The sequence below is a fragment of the Podarcis pityusensis genome (genome assembly GCF_964106645.2).
Source record: "Podarcis pityusensis genome assembly, chromosome: 9".
Classification (NCBI taxonomy): domain Eukaryota; kingdom Metazoa; phylum Chordata; class Lepidosauria; order Squamata; family Lacertidae; genus Podarcis; species Podarcis pityusensis.
This window is the reverse complement of record NC_138034.1, coordinates 17,380,055-17,403,577: the sequence shown is the minus strand read 5'-3', so window position 1 is coordinate 17,403,577 and position 23,523 is coordinate 17,380,055. Positions and strand designations below refer to the sequence as shown.

General features: G+C 43.3%; 1 protein-coding gene across 5 annotated transcripts in view; it reads right to left on the bottom strand.

Annotated features, from left to right (window-relative positions):
• Positions 1 to 23,523, bottom strand: part of TEC (tec protein tyrosine kinase) — a 75,577-nt gene that overhangs the window by 23,270 nt on the left and 28,784 nt on the right. For 4 of the 5 annotated variants that reach the window (XM_081019982.1, XM_081019983.1, XM_081019984.1 and 1 more), the window contains one exon: positions 12,639 to 12,821. In XM_081019982.1, the coding sequence (XP_080876108.1) occupies positions 12,639 to 12,776 (138 nt within the window). In that variant the 5' untranslated portion in view covers positions 12,777 to 12,821. Of the gene's footprint in view, positions 1 to 12,638; positions 12,822 to 14,716; positions 14,824 to 23,523 lie in introns of those variants that run through there. The other variant, XM_081019981.1, reaches the window with a different exon arrangement.

Genomic DNA, 23,523 nt, shown 5'->3' with positions numbered 1-23,523 from the left:
AGGGTTAAATTTCTTACTCAGATTATTGAAGCAATTTTCATTACTAGGAGTGTTCTTGCAAGTGACTCCCATAAATGAATTTATAATGATTCATTCTTCAGAGACTGACACAAGTATGTCAAGAAGATTTCTGCATACCAATGTCTGATCCACAACTAGCCATGTGTCTTAAACTTTCATAAGTCAATATTTTAAGCAACAATATTATTTGCTGTCTAATCATATTAACTAAGTTTAAGTTAAGATTGTTGCTATGGTGCAAGTGGGATTCAATCACATGCCAGAAAATTAAGGTTACATAATTCAAATGGGCATGACAAATTTTTCCCAACAAATATTTTTCCAAAAAAAATGTAATTGTTTGCAGTAAGGAAAGTGAGGGGGAAATATAGCCCAAAGTGTGGAATAACAATGGTTTGGTTCAGTGTCACAGAAGTTCCTCACAAATTATTTAGTTTGTTTGGTTTGACTGTTTTTGTTTCTTTTTGAAAAATTCAATTAAGAAACTATTAATAAAAAACTAGACCGAATCTTCAGTAAATAGCGGACATAGTATAACTATGGAACAAATTTTGTACAAGTACAGGATGACTGTTCTTTTTGCAGGTCTTCTGGAAGTGATCCAGTTATGAAGATGGAAAGCATCCCTCAAAACATGCGTAAATTTATATGCTCATAAAGGACCAAAACCAGAGGAAAGGGAAAATAAAAGCTGTTGGTGCACATGTTAACACCCAATTCACAACAAAGAATAGAGCAGTACACAAAATCTTTCTACACAATAGTTGGTGGCAATAAATATGCACCTCTTTTCCATTTACTATATATATGTGGCTTTAACGCGTCGCTCCCGGATATTTCATTTCACCCTTTTAAAAATCCAATGCACATCTAGCAAGAATTTTAAAGAGATAAACGGCTGTAAATAAAATCCTCCTGCAAGCAATGCTCTGAAATCTTCCGAACCATTTAAACTCTGTTGTATGACTCCTACTGTATGTGGGAATAGCTGTTTATCTGCCGGCTGGTGGGGAGTGATGGTTGCAGCCTGGAGCAGCTGTGGCTGGGGGGGAAATTCTGGCTTCAGCATGGCCAGAGAAGGGCATAACCTCCTCCTCTGCCAGCTGTGCTGGCTGCTGGGGTTCCTCTGTGGTTGCGGCCAATTGCAGGCAAGCTTTGGGGCACGATTTAGACAATGGACCAGAGGGAAAACTTCTTCCCTCTGGTCGACTCCCTGGCTATAACAGCCAGCCACACCCAGCCCTCAGCCTCAGTCAATGACGCATTGCATTACTTTGCAGTACAATTCCTGTGTGGGAATGTACACCCAGCAAACATTTGCTTGAAGCGACAAAACTTTCTCCCTGCAGAAAGGCTGTTCTCTTCCCACTCTGCTACACTACAGCATTGTCGTTGAAAAGTCTCTTTGAAAGTATTGGTAAACTGCGTTTGTCGCATGCTCAATCAAGAAAATCCAAATAAAACCGTTTAGGAGCAACGCAAGGCCGAGAAGCAAAAAGTGTGAACTCAGTGTTCTCGCTTCACTGCTCAGAATCAGGAAGTATGTCAGGATGCATGAATCTAGATAAAGCTAAAAATATGCATGAGAAACACAGCCTACAGTTCTTAAAAATAAATGAATAAAACACCTCAAGTTGCGCACATATCAGCATCAGCAAACTTTATGGAAAATGTCAAGGAACAACTCTGCATGTTAGCATTATTTTAGATTGTTTTACTACAGGTTTCCCCCCCTTACAAGTAGTTTGGGGTCCAGTCAATCTGACTCCAATGAAAATAACGTGCTTTCTTCCCTCACATGAGCACATATATGGCTATGCAGACCCATCTTTCAACACAAGGGACCTGTGACCCTTTTGAGATATCGCTGGGCTCCAACATCCATTAGCCCCAACCAGCATGGCCAGCTGTCAGGGAAGATGGGAACTGTGGCCCAGCAAATTCTGGAGGGCTATGTTGTTGTTGTTTAGTCGTTTAGTCGTGTCCGACTCTTCGTGACCCCATGGACCAGAGCACGCCAGGCACTCCTGTCTTCCACTGCCTCCCGCAGTTTGGTCAAACTCATGCTGGTAGCTTCGAGAACACTGTCCAACCACCTCGTCCTCTGTTGTCCCCTTCTCCTTGTGCCCTCCATCTTTCCCAACATCAGGGTCTTTTCCAGGGAGTCTTCTCTTCTCATGAGGTGGCCAAAGTATTGGAGTCTCAGCTTCAGCGTCTGTCCTTCCAGAAGCTGAGACTCCAATACTTTGGCCACCTCATGAGAAGAGAAGACTCTGGGAGTGATCCAAGGCACATTCAAGAAGCACATCCCAGCAGAAGCCGAACGCACATGTCAGGGGTTCAGGGACAGAGGCACAGGGTAGGCAGGAGATGGAGAGCGATGGGGATGAATCCCAGGACAGCGAGGAAGAGGATGACAATGACTCTAGAGATTCCATGAGTCTTTCCAGCGAATCAGAGGATTCCCAGAAGGGGGCGCCGGTGGTCAAGGCCAGGGGAGCCCCAGGGGGGACTTGTCAGGAGCAGGGGGCCAGCGGGGGATCCCAAAGTGGCAGCTGGGCGTCAGGACCAGCCTCCCCGCCAGAGTGCAGCGAAGGGGGTGGAGGTTCCAGTGTATCAGGGGAGGCGGCTCCGGCAGTAGAGAAAGGAGGGAGGTCGGAGCAAGCCACCCTCCCGGAAGGGGAGGGGAGTAGTGAAGGGAGTAGCGTAGCTGTCAAAAGGAAAGTTAGAGGTTGGGGGCGCGCGCCAAGTTCAAATGTAGAGGCGCGCGGAAGTACAGGGAGCCCGGAGGAGGGGCCAGGTCCCAAAGCCCGCAGGAGGGGGCAAGAGCAGTCTGATTCCGCGTCGGAGGAATCCAGGAGGGGCGAAACCCCAGCGGGCAGAAAGACCCTGCGGAAAAGGAAAGAGAGAAAGAGGTGGAGCAGCGCAAGCCTCTTAAACTGGTGCAGGGCAGGGACAGATTCAGAAGGGACTTCAGCGGTCTAAGCCTAGCAGACGTAGGGCTGCGCGCCTCGGATCTGAAGCAAACAATGAACTGCAATAAACACTTTTGTATATAAGAAAAGAAAGGCGTTGGTCTTTTGTGAGCTGAGACTTGAGGCAGCCCTGACAGCACATATTGAAGATGGTGGACGAAAAAATATTTCAGGTAAGCTGATCTTGCGAAGAATCAGCGATTTTATCCTGCTGATGAACTCCAAAGGAGTCCCAGGATATTTTACTGAGATAATTATATTAACGAACAGAAACAGAGTAAAATATGTACAGCATATGTGCTGCCACTCATGTCAAGCTACCCACAATGTTCTCAAGAAAGCAAAGAAGATTAATTCCTCACCATGTAGTATTTCCAATATGGCATCCGATATGCAATAAGTTACATGCTATTATTTGAGATGGAGGAGAAATCCACCCTATTCAATTTCCAAAGCAGATTCACCTGATTCAGTTCAGGTGAATTATGACCCACACAAGATCAATGGACCACTTCAGAATCAGCAAACAGACTGGCAGCAACTTTTCTTAGTTTTATTACGGATGCTGGGCGACCATCCATTGTTAAACTGACAGCTTGTTAATAATCGCAGTGGGTTGGTTGGTGCTTCCTTTGTGGAGGTTACCAAATGAAGGTTTTAATGACTGGCAATGCACCTTCAACGTGTGTATGCAGGGGTTGAAGGTGGAGAAAATCATTTTATTTTAATTTGAATAGATATAGAAGGCTCAGTTCAGACAAGGCTCCCTGCTATCTGAAAGAGTTGCGAGTCTCTGTTTACACGATCTACACTCACCAATCCTTATTAGCACACAAGAGGAAGGGATTGAAAGAATATGTTTCTGATTTTGAACTAACTACAGATTCTGTGCCATTGGTTCTTGGATAAACTGTGGCTTATTTAAATAGCAGTTTATTTCAATACTGGTTGGAACAACGAAGGCTAAAGCTTAGTTTCGCTAGGAACTGTGGTGGGTTTAAAACCAGAAACTTCTAGTTTCTTTCTCTGGTGCATTAAAACGGAGGATTGGGAAGGAAAAGAGCATGAACTCAGGCTTCACCACAGTGGCCAGAAGGCAAGTGTGAAGGCAAGCCAAAGGAAAACCAATTCAGAATGCCTATTTTAAAATGGCTTTTAGCTCAGGTTTCAGAGCACTCACTGGGGAGGAAAGTCCTATTAATTAGTTCCTTCTTGCCACCCTGTGGCAGAAATTAACTCAGGTGTCTCGGTGGTGAACCAGGACATACACCCTCTAGCACTAGAAATTATTCTTAGGCACTGATGGGCTAAGCAACAACTGCCTCTTGTATCCAGACCATTTCTTATAAAAATGGTTCTGATCTTCTATCAGCTGCCCCATTTGGTATGGATATTGCGGATATGTTGTTGTTATAAGAATTTTGGTTGCTGTGGTTTAGAGAACCCAACCCACTACCCATGTTTCCTACTTATACTCACTTCCGCATGCGCTGTTCCTGGCGATCCCGGGATCTCTTGACTGGTTGTTTAAGGCCGGCCTGATTGAGCTTTGCTTCCTCTGGTTAACCCCGGTGGATCTCCAGTTATTTCCAGACCCTGGGATCGCTGGAGGACTGGTGGCTCCTCCTGGCAAACTGCCTGGCGCGCGCTGGATCACCAGTCCTTCCTCGCTCCCAGAATCCGGGCAACCAAATGTCCCTTCATGCGTCGCCATCTGTTGTAAACAAAATCTGCCCTTCTTCCCTTATGGGGTATCCAAAAGCCCATATAGAGTCCTTACGTGGGTTCCCTATTGGTAGGAGAAAATAACAGAGGCCAACCAGAGAATACTGAGAAGCAAAGCAGCTAGTAAGCCTGATCTTTATTGATCTGTTGCAACAGGGTGCTCCCCTCACATGCAGGAAAGGAGGAGGACCTAGAACAACGGTGTGCCTGCCCTTATATAGACATTTTAAATTCCCTGCCTTGGAGCTCAAGACCACCCCTCCATACATCACACATACATCACAGAAGGGGTGTAACCCAAGACCACCCCCCACAAACATCATACCTACATCACAGAAAAGGCGGTCTACAACAGAAATTTGAGTGTTGTTGTTTTTCCTGTCTAGCAGGTTTTCTGATAATGCCTTATCTGATTGCCTCTCCTGGTAGTCCGCCCATTCCTCTGAAATGGTGATCACCCACTTCCTGAGATAATGGGAAAGTTCCCCCACCCCCTCCCTCCTTGCAGAGAAAACATTTGGTCAGTTTGGGAGTTAAAATGGTTTCAGGGAGTCAAAATGGTTTCAGGAAGGTCTTCCTGTGCTGCTCCAGACATTGGTATATTTATGAACATTTATTATATATATATATGACCTTAAAATTCTGCTGCTTCCTGGTTAAGTGACTCTAACAGTTAGTGCTAGGGTGAGGCAAGCTAGCTTTGTTGTTTTCCATTCTGTACAGTACAGTGGTACCTTGTTTCTTGAACTTAATCCATTCCAGGAGTCCATTCGACTCCCAAAACCGTTCAAAAACCAAGGCGCGGCTTCCGATTGGCTGCAAGAGCTTCCTGCACTCAAGCAGAAGCCGTGTCGGATGTTCGGCTTCCAAAAAACATTTGCAAACCGCAACACTTCCAGGTTTGTGGCATTTGGGAGCCGATTTGTTTGACAACTAAGCCGTTCGAGAACCAAGGTACAGCTGTACTTAAATTCTCAACTGTATTTTTACACTATTAGCCTTTTTCTTAATTGTCTTCTTATGGGTACTATGTTTCTATGCCTATAATCTCCTTAGGAAATTGCTTCGTTTATCTTGGTGTGGCTTCTTAAATAAATCTAGCTCTAAATTGGTACTTGACTGGTACAATGCTACCAAGTAATTTGTGGGCTTGGAGCTCAGAAGGCTTGTCTGTTTGGCTGTTGTTTTCATGAATCCCATGGATTTCCAGAAACACAATATTCCCCTGGCTCAGGTTGGGAAGCAAGCGGGTGGGGGCAGGGCAACAGCTCTACCTTGCAAGGTTGTTTTGGCCCGGTTATTTGGCACCCTGCTATAGTCCAGGGGATTGGCACCCACGATTTAGGTACAACATTCCTGGGGCTTAGTGAATGAAGAAGGGGGAAACCAGGTCTCACTTTGGGGTGGGTGTACTATATATCTACTGTTATTATAAAGACACAATTAAGTACTAGTGATCTGTCACCTGAATGAAAACTAAAGCCCTGGACCAGGCATAGGCTACAACTCCCATCATCCCTGACCACTGGTCCTGTTAGCTAGGGATGATGGGAGTTGTAGTCCCCAAACACCTGGAGGACCGAGTTTGCCTATGCCTGCCCTAGACCTCACTGTCTGGGAACAGGAATGTCTAACGATATTATTAGCCTCTCAGCTTTACTGAAGCATTACTGAACTTGGAGGAAAGTGGACAGATACAATGCACAGTAAGGTTATTTCAAGGCTTTGCACTGTTTTGAAAACACAAGAAGATGACAGTGAGAACAGAGCAGCCACTTTTGCCAGCACTAGAGATACAAACCCATTATATATCTGCCTTACTTAATTATGTTGCTGTGTTTACAACGGATTTGTGTCACCAGTACTATGAAAACATCAGCTTGGCTAAGCCACTGAATCCTACCTTTGACCCAATTTCATCATTCTTTGATGCAACATGAATCACATATATATTTATATATAACATTTCCCTAACTTTCACCCCTCCATAACTCAAAAACTATAAGGCATAGGAATTTTTAAAATCACATTAGTGACTTTGAGATGTGAGATAATCCAGCACAGCAAATTTAATCAAAATCTGAGATCTAGTAGTTAATCGTAAAAAAATAATAATGTGGTGATCTGTCATGGAACAACCCCACTGAAGAAGATAATGGTGGTTACCCAGACCTCGCTGTTGGTTGTGAAGGAGCCCCCATAACAGCTCAAGATTCAGGGCCCCCATAATGCAGGTCCCACCACTGACTGCTAGGCCAAAATTTACAAAAGCAGCTTTCTATTCATCTCTGGGAAGCCTGTGGTTTTGGTTACTAAGAAACATGGGAGCTCCCTCAAAAAGATCCACCATGATTTTGTTTGTAATTTTAAACAGAAATGGGGAATCTGTGGCCCTCCAAACACTGCTAGTCTCCAGCTCTCATTGTGGGAATCAAAGATTCCAGCAATATCTGTATTCTTTTCCTAGCTATGCACTGGATTTCTAGTTTTGCATCAGCATTTGTTTTCAATGAATGAAGAATCTGAGAAAACAAAGGGTGTCTGAGCATTGTGCAAAGTGCCTTTTCTCGTTACTGAGTAACTAGAACCAACCCACACACCCAGTGAAGTGGAGACCTTTCAGAGCCTTCTCCACGTCTGCTTTTGTTGTTGTTGTTGTTTACCAAGGTAATTATCATAGAATCTTCACTGTTCCTTTCCTAGACCAAGCAGTTCCCTTTCTAGACCAAAGGAGGACCATGAGAAAGATAAATGCACAGATTACTATTTGCAAAACAAAAGCAGGTTTGTGGCAGTAAAATATTGGACAGCTGGCTCAACCTGCACTGAACATGCTGACATTTTTTAAGTGACTACGTATACACACTCTGCATTCAGACATTAAGATAAGCCAGATTTTCTGGCTGATTGCGGCTTAACAGGAATGAGCAACATGCTGCCACAGGCTGCCCTGTTCCAGCTTCAATTCTCCCCTGGTGGAAACAGGCTAAACAAACCAGGAAGCCTTGGCTTACCATGACATCTAAAGCAGAGATTGTGGTTCATTGCTCCCTAACAAGCCAAAATCAGAAAGCCAGCAACAAACCACGGCTGGCTTCGTGTTGGCCAGTGACCATGGCTTGTTAGGAAGTCACGAACCACAATCACTGGTTCAGATCAAGGTTTGTTTGTCCCACTTTCACCAGTGGAGTGTGAAAAGGGAGTGTTTGGGCAGCATGTCCTAGCATGCTGCTTGTTCTTGGTACACCATGATAGGCCAGAGAGTCTGGCTTACTGTTGCGTGCAAACGCAGAATTGCATGAGGGCCTGTTTCAAATCAGAGGCTCTACATCTGCTGTGCTGATTGCCGGGGAGTTATTTCTACTGGAGAAGGGAGAAAGTGCTTGATTTCATGCTGGAACTGCTTTTAAAGAAAACTACAATGACTGCCACCTTGGATAGAAAAGAAGGATCCAAATATTTTGATTAAAACGCATACGGCTTTGAGACTACTGCACTGGGACAGCATCTGTCAAACACCAGCATTTCATTGAGCTACACTAAAGGTAAAGGGACCCCTGACCATTAGGTCCAGTCGTGGCCGACTCTGGGGCTGCGGCACTCATCTCGCTTTATTGGCCGAGGGAGCCAGCGTACAGCTTCCGGGTCATGTGGCCAGCATGACTAAGCCACTTCTGATGAACCAGAGCAGCACACAGAAACGCCGTTTACCTTCCCGCTGGTACCTATTTATCTACTTGCACTTTGACGTGCTTTCGAATTGTTAGGTTGGCAGGAGCAGGGACCGAGCAACAGGAGCTCACCCAGTCGCGGGGATTTAAACCGCCAACCTTCTGATCAGCAAGTCCTAGGCTCTGTGGTTTAACCCACAGCGCCACCCGCGTCCCTAAATCCTTTTCAGAGGATTTAGCTACACTAAATCCTCTGAAAAGCAGGACCTATGAAATGCTTTAGCCAACAGAATCCTATGCATGTTTCATCCTTACATACAGGAAAGCAGGCATAGGAGTGAACCCTCAATACCTCAAATCAGCATTTCCTTTTCAAAATCTGCAAAATAATTTTCAAGCCTCTGGTTTAAATGGCTCTCACATTGTAACAATACCCAGAGTCCATCTGCACCAGCACAGCTCTGCTTGGTTGACATAACAATTCTTTTTCTTCACAATTTAAAAATGGATTTGTTGTCTTACTTCTCCAGAAAACATGTTTCCTTGCTCCTCAGCCTCCCAATACACAACTACTGACATCTGGAAGATACCATGCACATTTAACTTAAGATGCTCTCCCCACCCCATGAAAAATTAAATCCCTTGTGAATTTTTAGCTTTAGTTTCTTGGTCTTGGGTTGCATCCATCCAACCAGGCGCTGCTCAGCACAAGCTCTTACATCAATGCCCTTGTGAAGTTTCAGTACTAAGTAATAATTTTCCATTTTGAAACACATTCTGTATACAATAATGTAATTGCACAAATGAAGAATATACTCTGTAGGTATTCCAGTTGTCCCTGCTTTTTCTGTCGTACTTTATAGTCTCAGTAGTTCCCCAGTTTCTTCCTTAGTTTGTACTTGAAAATACTACCAGTGCCAACCAATCAGGGATTACCAGTGCCAATGTCCACATACCATACACAACTGGAGAGAGCTCAAGAGCTCACAGTGTCAGGGATGCCCACAGTATACTCCCTGCACTCACATGGTGACATCAAAACACTCCCAGTTCATCAACCCCACTAGTATAGCCACCAATAGGTTCTGGGGTACTTCGGTATTCACACTGAGGCTGTCTTGACTGGGCTGTCTTGCGGCTTCATGGCCTCCATGACAGCCATGGGGCTGTCTCAAGTGGTCATTGGGCCAACGGGAAAAAAGCATCCCCTCAATTTATTCCATGCCTCATGTGAAGGGCAGCAGTCCTGGATATTAGGCGGAAGGGTTCAAATTACCCCACTGTCATGGTCAGTCCACTATCTGGTGAAGTTCAGACTTGCGATTCCAGTCCCCCTGCCCTTGCTAGGGTGGTGAACCCATTAAGGTGATCTGCCCCAGAAATTTATGGGATCCAATGGACTCCTGAATGCTGTGGAATAATAATAAGCTTTCAAAGAGAACAGCTAAGCACAGGCGATCTCACTTCTTGACTGCTCTCATGTGCTTTCTATGGGGCTGGCCTTGGGATTCGTTTGGAAGCTGCAACCTAGCCATGCACTGTGCTGGCCAACCATTCTACTGGGCCATTTTCAAGGATTTTTTGCTGGCCTACGAAGTCATAAACCTGGGACCAGGGTACATAAACCATCACCTTTGTGCTATACAGATCTACTAGGGTGTTAAGATCCTCACAAGAGGCCTTGCTAGTGGGGCCACATTTTACAACATGTTGCTTGGAGATGACACAGAAACAGTTCTTCTCTTGGAAAGCTCACTCGTTGGAATGTTCTGCTGCCTGCTATACAGGAGACGTCCATGGTTAAAAACACGTTTTTTGCAGCTAGCTTACTGGCCCATTTTAAACATAGTATCTCCCTGATATTGTTTATTGCTTGCTATTGATTTTATGTATATTATTTAATTTTATGTTTTTAACATTTGAGTGTTAGAATTTTATTCTGTAAACTGCTTCAGGTTCCTTGAGTGGGAAGTGGTGTGTAAATGATTTTAATGAATAAAAGCAACCCCGCTACTGCCAGGTCCCAGGCATCCCTACTGGAAGTGTTATGAATCCCTTTCCACCCATCACAACCACTGTTTCTGGAGCATAGCACAAGTGGGGGAGAAAGGAGAAAGGTACCCAGCAGCTCCATCAGCAGGATTCGCATGCCTGTAAAGAGCATAAAAAACCTCCTGGGACAAGGGTTCAAGCAGGGAGGGGAAGAAGGGGGAACGGCCCATTTGCCACTGTTCTTTCCATAGCAACGCAGACCACGCAACCCACAATTTAAACGTTAATTAGGGTTTGTAAGGCTCTGTGGGTTTTGAGTCAGGACATGCTTTTCTCCAGTGCCTTACCACGTCTGCTGAAGGAGTTGCGGGCTGTACTGTACTACCCAGTGATGCGTTTAAAGTCCCACAATCTGCGAGTGCTGTTGAAGTTGGCTATAAAAAGCCTCCCCTTAACCTTCTGTGTGGGACGCGGGTGGCGCTGTGGGTTAAACCACAGAGCCTAGGACTTGCCGATCAGAAGGTCGGCGGTTCGAATCCCCACGACGGGGTGAGCTCCTGTTGCTCGGTCCCTGCTCCTGCCAACCTAGCAGTTCGAAAGCATGTCAAAGTGCAAGTAGATAAATAGGTACTGCTCCAGCAGGAAGGTAAACGGCGTTTCCGTGCACTGCTCTGGTTCACCAGAAGCGACTTCGTCATGCTGGCCACATGACCTGAAAGCTGTACGCCAGCTCTCTCGGCCAATAAAGCGAGATGAGCGACGCAACCCCAGAGTCAGCCACGACTGGACCTAATGGTCAGGGGTCCCTTTACCTTTACCTAACCTTCTGTGCCCTGATGGAAGGCAGAAGCGAATAAGCTCAGACCTGGGAGCCCATGCCACCAGTTCCTAAAAGGACCACCAGTCCTCCTGAGGGAACTATCCTATAATTTGTAACATTTGCTTCTTTCTTTTTATTATTTAAACTACCTTGGCTGCTTACTGCTCTTCCTTCATGCTCTGCCACTTGGGCCTTAGACTACACTGCTTTCCTTTACCCTCGTCTAGCTTCCTTCTACCTGACCTTAGGATTCCAACCGTGTTACCCATTTGGGATGTTAACTCTCAACGAACCCTGGCAGGATTTACAGTAAATGCGTCACTGACTGACCTGTACCACTTCACTTTGGCACAGTCCTGTAATGCGGTCATGCGAGATAAGTTCTACGTCACATACAAAGTGATTTCACAACGCATAAATGTTACAGCCCCTTTTTAAAAAAAATGATTTTAAGAAAATGATATTCAACTCCATCTAGTTCTTTCCCCCCATAAAACAATGCAGTGAATCAGCATGCCACTTCCCTATTCTACCCCCTACCCGCTACAATTTCGATGCTCAGTCCTTTGTACAGGGCAGCTGATTTTGCAACAAGCAAAGCATTTTCCAGCTTTGTCAGTGCAGTCTAACTCATCTCACACAGACAGAGGCATACCTCAGCTTCCTTGTACCTTGGCAAGGAGCTGATCGGCACCTCCAAAACCAGGAGAGACTATGGACCAGAAACTTTAAACATTTGCTTTTTGTCGCCTTTTCTGCCAGTGACTTCCTCCATGGTCATTGGGGTCAGATCTGGTCTGCTCCTCCTCCCCTTCTCCTCCATCAGTCCATCTGCCTGCCTTCCTGCTTTCCTCCCTCCACTTGCTGCTTTTCCCTCTGCCTCCTCCCTTCCTTTTTCCTCCTCCTGCAACTCTCCATCTTTCTTCCCTCAATGGACTGCTACTCTGATGTGCAGCCTCCCTGGGTGCTCCACTCACACTTCGACCAAATGGAGAGGGGGCCCTGGAAGGCTGCTGTGACAGCCCACACCAATGACTGGATTCCTCTACAAAGGTGCCGAGAGGAGCCTGTGCACCTTGACTGGCCACCCAGAGCCATGGAGTAGCAGCTCAGGGAGTGGGGCAGAAGTGTGGGCAGTAGGAGTTCTAGCCACTCCAAGCCAGAGTGTAGAGGTGCGATTTTTTTGTGCCCGCACTGGGCCTGCATCCTTGGCAAGCGGCAACCTGGCTAACCCCTAGGTATGCCCCTGCACACAGAAGGTAAACTACTAAGATAAAGGTTATGATCCTTTCATCCGGTACCAACTGCATGAACTCAGTATGACAAGTAGCAAAGTTCAGCATCATAAATATTAAATCAGCAGAGCAAACATACAATTACCACCTCCAATACACAAATTTGCAAAAAACGAGCAATTTAAACCCAGTTTCCTACCTCTGCACGACCTTCATAATATGCTAACATGGATTTTGTAAGCACAAAAAGCCTCTCTTTGTAATTTAAAGGAGATGTCCTTTTCTTTTGTTGTGATCTTTTAATCAGAATCTCTTCCAGGATAGTGTTCATATTCATTTCAGCCACTTGATCAATCTTTCCCCAGCCATTGAAGATGCAATCCTGTTAAAAAGAATTTGAAAGCAAAGAATTACGTTGGTGTCATATTTTTCTGTAACATAGTTTGCCTTCTATTTACTGCTATGCATCTATCAGTTCACTATGCAAAATGCAGTGAAATTGCTCTTCTGACACAGTAACCCAGAAATCTAGAAAAGTTAAACATTAGGCAGAAAGGTCAACTTTTACCTTAGCAGAGGTCTGCAATGGCATGTTACCTCTAACTGGAGACCTATACTCAGAGGGTATGAAGAACAGCACATTTCAGCTGCTTTAGTGTTGAAGATGAGGTTAATATTGCAGAGAATAAAACATGAGAGCACAGACTTAATGTGCTCTACAGTCATACCTCGGGTTACAGACGTTTCAGGATGCACATTTTCGGGTTACGGACGCACCGAAACCTGGAAGTACCGAAACGGGTTACTTCCAGGTTTCGTCAATCGCGCTTTGCGCATGCGCAGAAGTGCTGAATCGCAACCCACGCGTGCGCAGATGCGGCGCTGCGGGTTGCGAAAGTGCCTCCCGCACAGATCACATTCACAACCAGAGCGTCCACTGTATATTAAATGTGTTTTAAGGCAGAATGGAATATTGTTTCCCTGCCCCCTACCTCTGCCCCCAAATGAATACCTGCTAGCTTCCTGCTGGAGGTCACGGTAGGAAAGGGATTGCACAAAACTGTATTATTTGTTGGGATTCATTTTTGTGTGTGTGAGAGAGAGAGGAGAATTTGAAAGTCATATTTTTCATCTCTAATCTGGATACAGTCCACTCTATTACCTCAGCATTCCAGCATCTCATTCTGCAAGATATGTAGAGCCAGCCAGCATTAGCTTCCTTTAAAAGAGAAACTGACAGAAGATAGATGGTGGTGGTGTATGTCTGAGTGTCTCGCCCTTGTATGCAGCCCACACACAAGTCTGCTTGGTGATTTCAGTTTTTTTTTATGCTTTCAGAAACTACTTTCTTTAAAAGAAGACATGCTGTTACACAGTACCAATCTTCCCTAGTTTGTATGGTTTAAATAAATTTTATATATTTATATAGTTTTAATTCTATCAACTTTTGGGTGCGGGATATGTCCTACAGGCTAGAAGTGCCTATACTATATTCCATTACATCTATGATACATTTATAATATTTTGCTAAACAATATGGTCTGCAATATTTGCCTCCTCAGGTAGAATTGCCTAGAGCTGTAGAACATGGAGGGAAATAGTTAAACAAGGCGAGGAACTGATCATCATCTTCCTTAAAAGAACAGCTTAAATGAAGATGCCATCCCCCCACATGCACACAGTTAAAACAAAAATCTCAGGTTCATCTACATGTAATAAAAGGTGTGGGATTCAACTAAGTTTTAATCACAGTATACGCATTGGAGGTAAATGGACCTAACTTAAGTTATGTTTGTTAATTTCAATGGATCTACTCTGAGGAAAATTTAGTTGAACACCACCCAAATGAAACAAAAAATTCTTTTCCAAATATAGCATTTGCCTATGGAACTTATTTCCACATGACCGTAAGATGGCTGATTATTCATAACCTGAAAAGGTTATGATTATACTTGGATGGCTTTATCAGCAATGGTTTGCCATGACGATCAAACCCACAATATATCCAGAAGCAGTAGTCTTCTAACCACCATACTTTGCACTTTGACAATAGGAAATGGACATCAGTCTCATGACCTATGTATGAAACCACCTGAGCATCCTGTCTGGCAACTGTTAAAGTGCAAAATACTGAGGTAATGGGTAAGTAATTCAGCTTGGCATTCAAATTCTTATATCAAATCAGTGCCACAACTTCCATTGCAACTTTTGATGTCAAAAGAGCTGAACATTTACAACATTTTTACTTCTTAGATTACCCAGTGCAGCCAAACTTACCTGCATAGACAGAGTCCAGTCTTAATATTTCTGCTTTTAGTGTAGCTCCCTGCTGAAAAGCTCTCCTCACACAGCAGCAGTACGTTTTAATAACATCCTATAGAAACTGAGAGGCGAATGGCTCATCTCATTTGCAATAGCTGTGGGAGTTTCAGAGTGTGACCCGCCCCGAATTTCCTTAATTCCCAGCTCCACCAGCCCTTGCTTGGCCAGTCTGACTAGATGAGATACTAAGGACTGACAACCACAACTAGAGACGTCAGAGAGAGTTTCAGATGTTCAGCTTCTCTGGCTGTTGGAATATTTATGCCTCTTAACTTTCATTTTGTTTGTAAAAGCAACATAGTATGAACACATATCTGGTGCAAGTTCCATAGGTGAAAATGTAATAGTGAAGCATCAGTTATACACATAAATACATTTGGGTGTGCCAGTGTGTGTATCAAAATACAAAAGAAAGAAAACTGAAAGGTGGTATGCATGCAGCCCAAGATATTCTGAATATAGTCATACCTTGATTTTCAAAACGCCTAGTTCTCGAACGTTTTGGCTCCCAAACGATCAAACCCCGGAAGTGACTGTTCCGGTTTTCGAAAGTTCTTTTGGAAGCTGAACATCCAACCGGGCTTCCAATTGGCTGTAGGAGCTTCCTGCAGCCAATCAGAAGCCGCGCTTTGGTTTTCGAATGTTTTGGAAGTTGAACGGACTTCTGGAACAGATTCCGTTCGACTTCCAAGGTACGACCGTATTGAATATCCTCATAATGGTTCATCTGGGCTTAGTGAGGTGTGCACTTCATACTGAAAAGTAATCATCAGGCTACTTGAACACTTGGAAAAACAACAGCAGTCACCTTGCATCAAGGGCCAGCAAGTAACACAGATCTTGCCAAATGTAAATAAGTTGGATTTACTAGTGATTTATATAGGGTTGTGTCCAGAGGTTGATTTAGGACAGCGAGAGGTGAGGAGAACTGAATTTTGGCCTCTCACAGAGCGCCGCTAAAATTTCAAAGATCAAAGTCCACCCCTACTGTATCCAATGAAATCATTCCTTCTGTGCAAGGGCTTCCACTTGTCTAATGGAACTTACCCTTTCTTTCTTTCTTTCTTTCTTTCTTTCTTTCTTTCTTTCTCTCTCTCTCTCTCTCTCTTTCTTTTTCTTTCCCTCCCCAAAAAATCTGCTCTGGAAGGTAGGGGAAAACTCCAGAACAGATCTGGAGGCATGTGGAAGAGGGGTGAGAGGGAGGGGAAGTTCTGTTGCAGAAGTCCACATGCGAACAGTGTGACTTCAATGGATACAACCCACAGTCTCTCAAAATGAGATACTACTACTGCGCTCCCTCCTACCCCTTCCTTTCATTAACCTTATAGTAATATAAAAGTAAGTTATGCGTACATGAACCTAAACATTCTTATCTATACATCTAAAAGCCTCAAAAATAATCTTAGGACACTCATTTTCCACGCAGGAAATTTTAACACTGGGCTGCTGAATAATCTGAGCTGCACAGGATGAGTCAATGGCAAAATCAGTTCAGGTCCTTAAAACATGGTCTTTTTGTCTCTCACAGCAATCTATGAACTGCGGCGAAAGAAATGATAGAAAAATCAAACAGACTTGCTTGTGAACACGGAAGAAGAACTTTACAATTCATGTACCAATTAATACACAGAAATCAGCCCAGCTCAGCATCAAATTCAGTGTCTTTCCGCAGCTACAACCACTATCAAACAAACAGGCAAAGGCACCTTTGCTCACTTGCAATCAGGTTTAATCTTGAAGTCGCAAACAGAGGACTCTGGACCAGATCTAACCCATGGAAAGACATTAGATAGCAAAATCTCAGTCACCAACATAAAGTAGCAGAACTCCACCACCTTTGCGCCCTTTTCAAAGCGGGACTTCAGGAACAAATTGCTGCTGATCACAGGTTTAATTAGACTGATTTGAAGGATGCAGCCATCGCAAGTTAGAAATGATTAGGCTTATTGTAAAGTTGAGGAAGGGATGTTGCTAGCTGGAATAGCTCAGTCGGTAGAGCATGAGACACTTAATCTCAGCGTTGTGGATTCAAGCGCACCTTGGGCAAAAAGTTCCGGCATTGTAGGAGGTTAGATTAGATGACCCCTGTGGTGCCTTCCCAACTCTACAATTCCGTGATTCTATGAAGATGTCTGTAATCACGGTTGAAGCATATATTTAATTCTTAACGTAAATCTCGTATATCTGTAGGGATAAGAACACAGACAACTATAGAAATATATACAGTGGTACCTCGGGTTACATATGCTTCAGGTTACACACTCTGCTAACCCAGAAATAGTGCTTCAGGTTAAGAACTTTGCTTCAGGATAAGAACAGAAAGCGGGCTCCAGCGGCACGGCGGCAGCAGGAGGCCCCATTAGCTAAAGTGGTCTTCAGGTTAAGAACAGTTTCAGGTTAAGAACGGACCTCCGGAACGAATTAAGTACTTAACCCGAGGTACCACTGTAAACGGTACACTGTTATAAGATTAGTCCTACAGAAAACAATGTTTCTCTTTCTCCTTAAGAAGATGTTAAATACAAAATGACTCTTTGTGGTGTCTGAAACGGGGGTGGGGGGGGGGAAATGCCTAAAATCAATACATTCCCTTCCAAGAGGTTCGTTTATACTGCAAACAAACCAGCTGAAGAAAGCCAAAACAGATGAAGTAGCTAGTACAAAGCAGTGGGTCTGCCATGTCGAAATCTTGCTTGCTCTTCGGCAAGAATAGCTTCCTCAGTTATCCAATCAAGTAGGTCACTGTAAAGATACTTTGCATATAATTTGCTAATTACAGGTAGCAAGCTAATTGGTCTATATAACTAGCCCTTTTTGACTACCGCTGTGGCCCAAACATCAAGAAATAACTCGGATGAATAAATAAATGAGAGTATTACTGCCCGCTCCAGGATCAAGACGGTGGAAAGTTACTTTGCGTTACACTCTCTTCTGCAGGTTTAAACAGTCCGGAAAAAATCCCCCCTCTTCTCCTGCTTCCGAAGGGGGTTCAACAATTTTAAATGATGAAAGTTAATCCTTTACAGGCGATTTTCTGAACTCTAGTTTGCCATGTCTTTGCTTTGCTTTAATCTATCTACAAGAAACGGAAGGCTGACTTCCTGTTTAGACCTTCCCGTTTCAGTGCCAAATTGAGGTAAATTTCTTAGTCCAATTTTCCTTTCTACTCGCAAATCATTATTTGAAGTCCAATTGTCCGAAATTTAAGTACTCACGGGTAATTGTTTTAAAAGCCAAATTGTCCCAGGAAAAAGGCAGCGCTCTCCGGCAGCGGCTGTGTGGCTTCGCTCCACGGAAGAAGCAGTTGACTCTCAGCACCGCGCCACTTCCCTCTCTTCACTCCGGAGCCCGTTAGTGGGTTCCTTTGCGGGTTGGGGGGGCGCTAAAGGTGCCCGCCGAGTCCCATGGTCACAGGCTTCATCCGCCTGTGATTTTTGAAAGGGTCCCCGCTTCGCCGTAGCGGGAAAGACCCGTTTCCCGTGGAGCTGGTCCCTCCAGATCAGAGGGAGTCCGCCATGACCGATGGCGCCACCCCGGAAGTCCAGAAGCTTCCCATGTTCCTATAGCCAGCATGAATCATGCAAATCTGGCACCGAGGAATGACTTCCCTTGTTTTGCATAATGCCTTCTACAATTTATTTACTGATCTGCATAATTTTTGCTGCTTCTGCTAACTGATGAGAAAGAAAGACAAGAATCTATGCATGGCACTAATCCCCACCACCCCCATGCCTTAGGGACAGAAACACTGCCAAGCTGAGCAAATTCCTGAACTATACTGAGAATGGGTAAGGAAAAAATGGTGGGCTTTGGTTACAGAAATGGCCATCGGCATAGAATCTGCTATGTTCAGTGGTCTTTGGACAAACCAAGGTGTTCAAATATTGTGCAACGTGTACAGAAATCAACTTTTCACTGCATATAAAAGGTAAGTATAAATCATAGTTATGACTGCTGATTTCTGGGGCATTGGAAAACAACTTTTGATGGAAGTTACAGATACTAACGTTGGTATATGCTAAATATATATGGGCTCAATATCTATTTCCCTCCAATTCCTGATATACTTCTAATGTGACCTTTAGTGCTGAATACATTTCCACCAGTGTTTTGTACTCTCCTCCTGCTGCCGAAAAAGGTCATTTAAATATATTTCTAGCAAAGACTGTCATATGAAGTGGAAACAGGAAAAAAATGTACTAAAAGGAAAAATGTGAACGCATTACGGGACACTAAAAAGAAGAAGTCAGATCAGAACACATTCATCTGCTTTTAACAAAAGGAAATAAGACTTTGAAGCTCTCTTTTGTCTTGCAGATGCTATTCTGTTTTAAAGAATGACGAAATGATAAATAAGCATTTTCAGGTATGTTTCTAATTTCTGAACTTCAAGCTGCATCCTAAAATGGACTATTTTGCCTACAAGATGAATAATGGGCTTGATGAGTCTATATCTTTACACAGGGATACACAATACTTGTATGCATGGATGTTCATATTTAAACACGAAATATTTATGGTTGAATTATGCTGGTTTACTGTAATTGAGCTGGGAGTCAGTAACTCAGTTCACACATTATGCAAAGCCAAGCCACGGCTTAGCACACAAACATGCAAGTGTGCTGATTCCCAGAGAGGTGAGCTCCTCCCTGGTCTTACTGCTGCTTTCTGCCTGGGGCTTAGTAGCATGTCATCTGAACATGAGGTCATTGTTCCTCTCGCTACAGACAAACCACAAGCTGTAAACCAAGGACAAACTCAAGTTCAGGTGAGTCCTACTAAGCAAAATCATAGCTTAGACATCAGTAGCATGGCATCAGCAGGACCAGAGAAGGACAGCAAATGTGATCTGCCTTCCAGGAGCCTGCATGCTTGCATGTTCACACAATAAATGTAAGGCATAACAGTCTATAATATAACATTTACTGTTGTCTTGCAAAGCCCCATGCCTAGCACTTTGCAAGATCCATTAATCAGCTGTGCCTTTGTGTGCACCGTTTGATTCCATACTGTGTAGAAGGAAATGGATTACCTGACACCATTGTGATGTCAAGTGATTGCCCCTGCCAGTCTATAAAACTTGCCAAAAGGTAGCTTGGCTTTGGGGGGGGGGGTGTTTAACAAACTGGCCAGCTGTCTGGATCTAGTTCCCCACCCCTGATTGTAACCCTCTGTTTTCCTTCACCTTTAGCAAATCCCCCCTCAATTACGTTTCTGTTTCCACAATGTTCCCAAATCACTAGCTCAAATTCTCAGGCAAATGTAGTTGAGCCAGACAAAACGCCACACACATTAGGAAGATTCCTCCTTTTCAACGTTGAACTTGAGTCTTATTTCACAACAGTTACACAGAATGCTATAACCGGGATCTAGTATTTATACTGGGACTAGCAAATAGAGGCCTTTAACTGCTTGCCAATGTTAATTTTTCTTGATTTTAGTTTTATCTTTCGTAAACCACTTTGATGTAATTGGGTTTGCTTGTTGTTGTTTTTTTACAATCCAGAGGCATATAAACTTTATGAAATAAATAAATATATATCAAAAGCTGATGTTGGCCATCCCTATTTTAAGGCTGCCTGCATGTTAACAATTCTGCAGAAGCAACAACAACAAATGAATACTGTGGAATTGGTTGCAAAATCTGACTTCCTAAGGATCTTGCATCTCTTTTTTAGAAAGAGCAAATGTTGCAAAACAGATGCTTGAAAGCGTGTCTAAAGACTAAAGGTGTGGTTACAGTTTTCCTCATAGCTCTTTGTCCTTTACCATCAAAACTGATTATGCAAAAGGTAAGTAATTACGCACAGCTTGTTTAATTTGCATAACTTATATATGTTACAGTATTCAGTGCTTCTTTGCAATATCTGGCCTTTGTTGATACTGGATTTTTGAAGCACACTGCTCCTGTGTCTTACCAATTATTCCTGAACACACACAGTCCCATACTCTCCAACTTGTCTCAGATGAAAATAGGAATGTTCTATTCTACATCAGGAAGCTTCTCCTGCGTTTGATCTCCCACACACACATGTCATATACACATATACATCTGTTACCTTGAGCCAATTACAACCTCTCAGCCTAACCTACATCGCAGGATTGTTGTAAAGAAAAAAAATATGTGAGGGAAGGGATCGGGTACAACACCTTCAACAGATAAATGGGATGAAATAAAATTTTAGCTGTAATCAGCCTTGAGTCGGGGGGAAAGGCAGGAAATACTGCTGCTGCTACTACTACTACTAATAATAATAATAATACAGTCAAACCTCTGTTTTTTAACGTCTTCCAAACGTTTCGGAAGCCAAATGCCAAAAACCCGGAAATGAATGCTTCTGTTTCTGAACGCGCCTTGGAAGTTGAACAGCTTCCGAGGCGCGTTTCTCAATTTTCCCCACTGAACTTGCTGACAGCCCTTTGATCCTCAGTTTTTTAACATTTTGGAAGTCGAACGGCCTTCCGAACAGATTACATTCAAAAACCAAAGTTCCAGTGTAATAGAAACTGAGAATGATAAGGAACATACCAGAGAGTAAATCCGATTGAACTCAGTGGAACGCACCTTTGAGTAAAAATGTTTAGGATTGCAGTGTAAGACTGCACAGTCTTTACCCAGTTACCTGGGAGTAAACACTATTGAATACAATGGGATTTACATCTGAGTAGACATGTAAAGGCTTGCAATGTAAGGCTCAATTTACAATAAAGGAATAAACACTCCGCATATTTCCTTTAAAAAAAATGCTGGCTGCTAAAGCATTGCAATTAAAGGATTTAAAGTGGATTTGTTATATTTTCCTTTAAAAATAAAAAAAGGCTTTGTATGCCAGCTTCATTTAGTGCAGGTATATTATTTTCAGGATAAACAGGACTCCGTTTTTGCTCGTACACACAGCGAAGGCTCCTGTTTCCAATAAGGACCAGGGTGTGTGTGTGTGTGTGTGTGTGTGTGTGTGTGTGTCTGATCTCTCCACCACTTTTAATTGTATTCCTGAGATTTGGGGGAAAGGGGAAAAGAAAACCAGGACATTCCAGGATCAGATCAGAAACCAGGATGGCTTCTGTAATTCCAGAACTGGAAAATTCCAGAACCTGGAAAATTGGGACACTTGGAGGGTATGCGGTCCTGGATAGCTCTCCTCAGACCCTGAGGTTCTGGGTCCCAGTTTTCCATTCCGTCAGGATATGATATAGGAAAATACAAAAAGAACTCTCTCATATTCCATGCATGTTTACATGGAAATAAGTCCCTCTATGTTCATTGAAGCTGTTCCTTAAGTTCCATGGGCTTCAAGAAGGTACCTGCTTACTTTTCCAGGTGAAACCAATGGGGCTCGAGGCAGATCTGGAACTTGACCAGAATAACTGCAACACAAAGTTATTGTGTCGTCAAAAGAAGTTACATTCTAGTCTGACTGCAACTCAGAAGGTGGCATGTGACATTTCACACACTGATTAGAATCCTATTGCAGGCTGAGGCAATGCCATATCATAAAATCTGCTTAACTCCCCCCCCCCCCCATATATGGCATTTGCAAGCACCAGGTTCCTCCATGCCAACCTCTAATCGTATCAAAATCTAAGATAAATTCCTGACAACAGCTCATGCTACCTACCAATGAACAGTTATTTATGCTAAATCTTCCACAACCAGCTGAGACCAGAAGAAGAGGGGGAAAGGAAAAGACTAGAGTCTTCTGTGAAAACTGCATCATCAATTCCTCTGGTTGAAATTAATCAGGAGATCTTAATCTGAGTTCTTCTTCAGAGAATGCTGTCTACCACAGTATGTAGGTGCAGGATAAGATTAAGGCAGCCATTTTACAAGATCTTTTGACTTGTTTTCAGAATTGTCTCCCCAAATGAGCTTCTGTAGAGTGGTACATTATTCCGAGGTGACTGAAATTGTGGTGTTTTTTTGCCTTCTGGAGGCAGCTGTGCGAAGCACGTGCAACTATATATTGCTTGAAAATAAACTTAATAGAGAAACCACCCACGCAAAGTCTTGTCACACTTTATGGAACACTAAATTTGTCTGCAAATAGAGGAAGTGTCCAGAGCAAATGCAAAATATAGTATATGGGCATGCAATTTCAAGAGATATTGGGTATTTCTAGAATAAAGAAAAGGGGGGAAATTCATAAAGTTTGCATGTAGGTCCAGTAACCCAAATCTGGCCAACTTACTTCGGATCCAACCTTTAGCTATAAAATTTACTAATGCAATATATTCAAAACAAAATAAAATAAATAAATGATAATAATAATAAATGTGCATGCACACAAAAGCTCATACCAATAACTAACTTAGTTGGTCTCTAAGGTGCTACTGGAAGGAATTTTTTTATTTTTTTATTTTGCTATGACTACCGCAGACCAACACAGCTACCTACCTGTAACTAGAAATATATTCAAAATTAGACAACACTCCAGAAAGTAAAACAGTTTCCATTCTTACATGTTTCAGCCATTATATGTCCCTGATTTCAGTGACATTATGTTGGGAAATATAGGAATTCATTTTACCAAAAGTCAGATACATGTAGGAGTTTCAGGATCAAAGCGGACATGACAGCGACAAACCCCTTGTTCTTTTCATCCGTGTATCTCTCCTACTCGCAAATAAAGCAGTGCCTATGTTTTATTTTTAACAGTAAAAGTAGCCTGTAGGAGAAAGTCGTTAAACCTTCCCCCGCGCCTGCATTTTACGTCTCCTCAGTTAGTCCATTGCTCCAGCCACAGTTGTGAATTCTTAGCTCA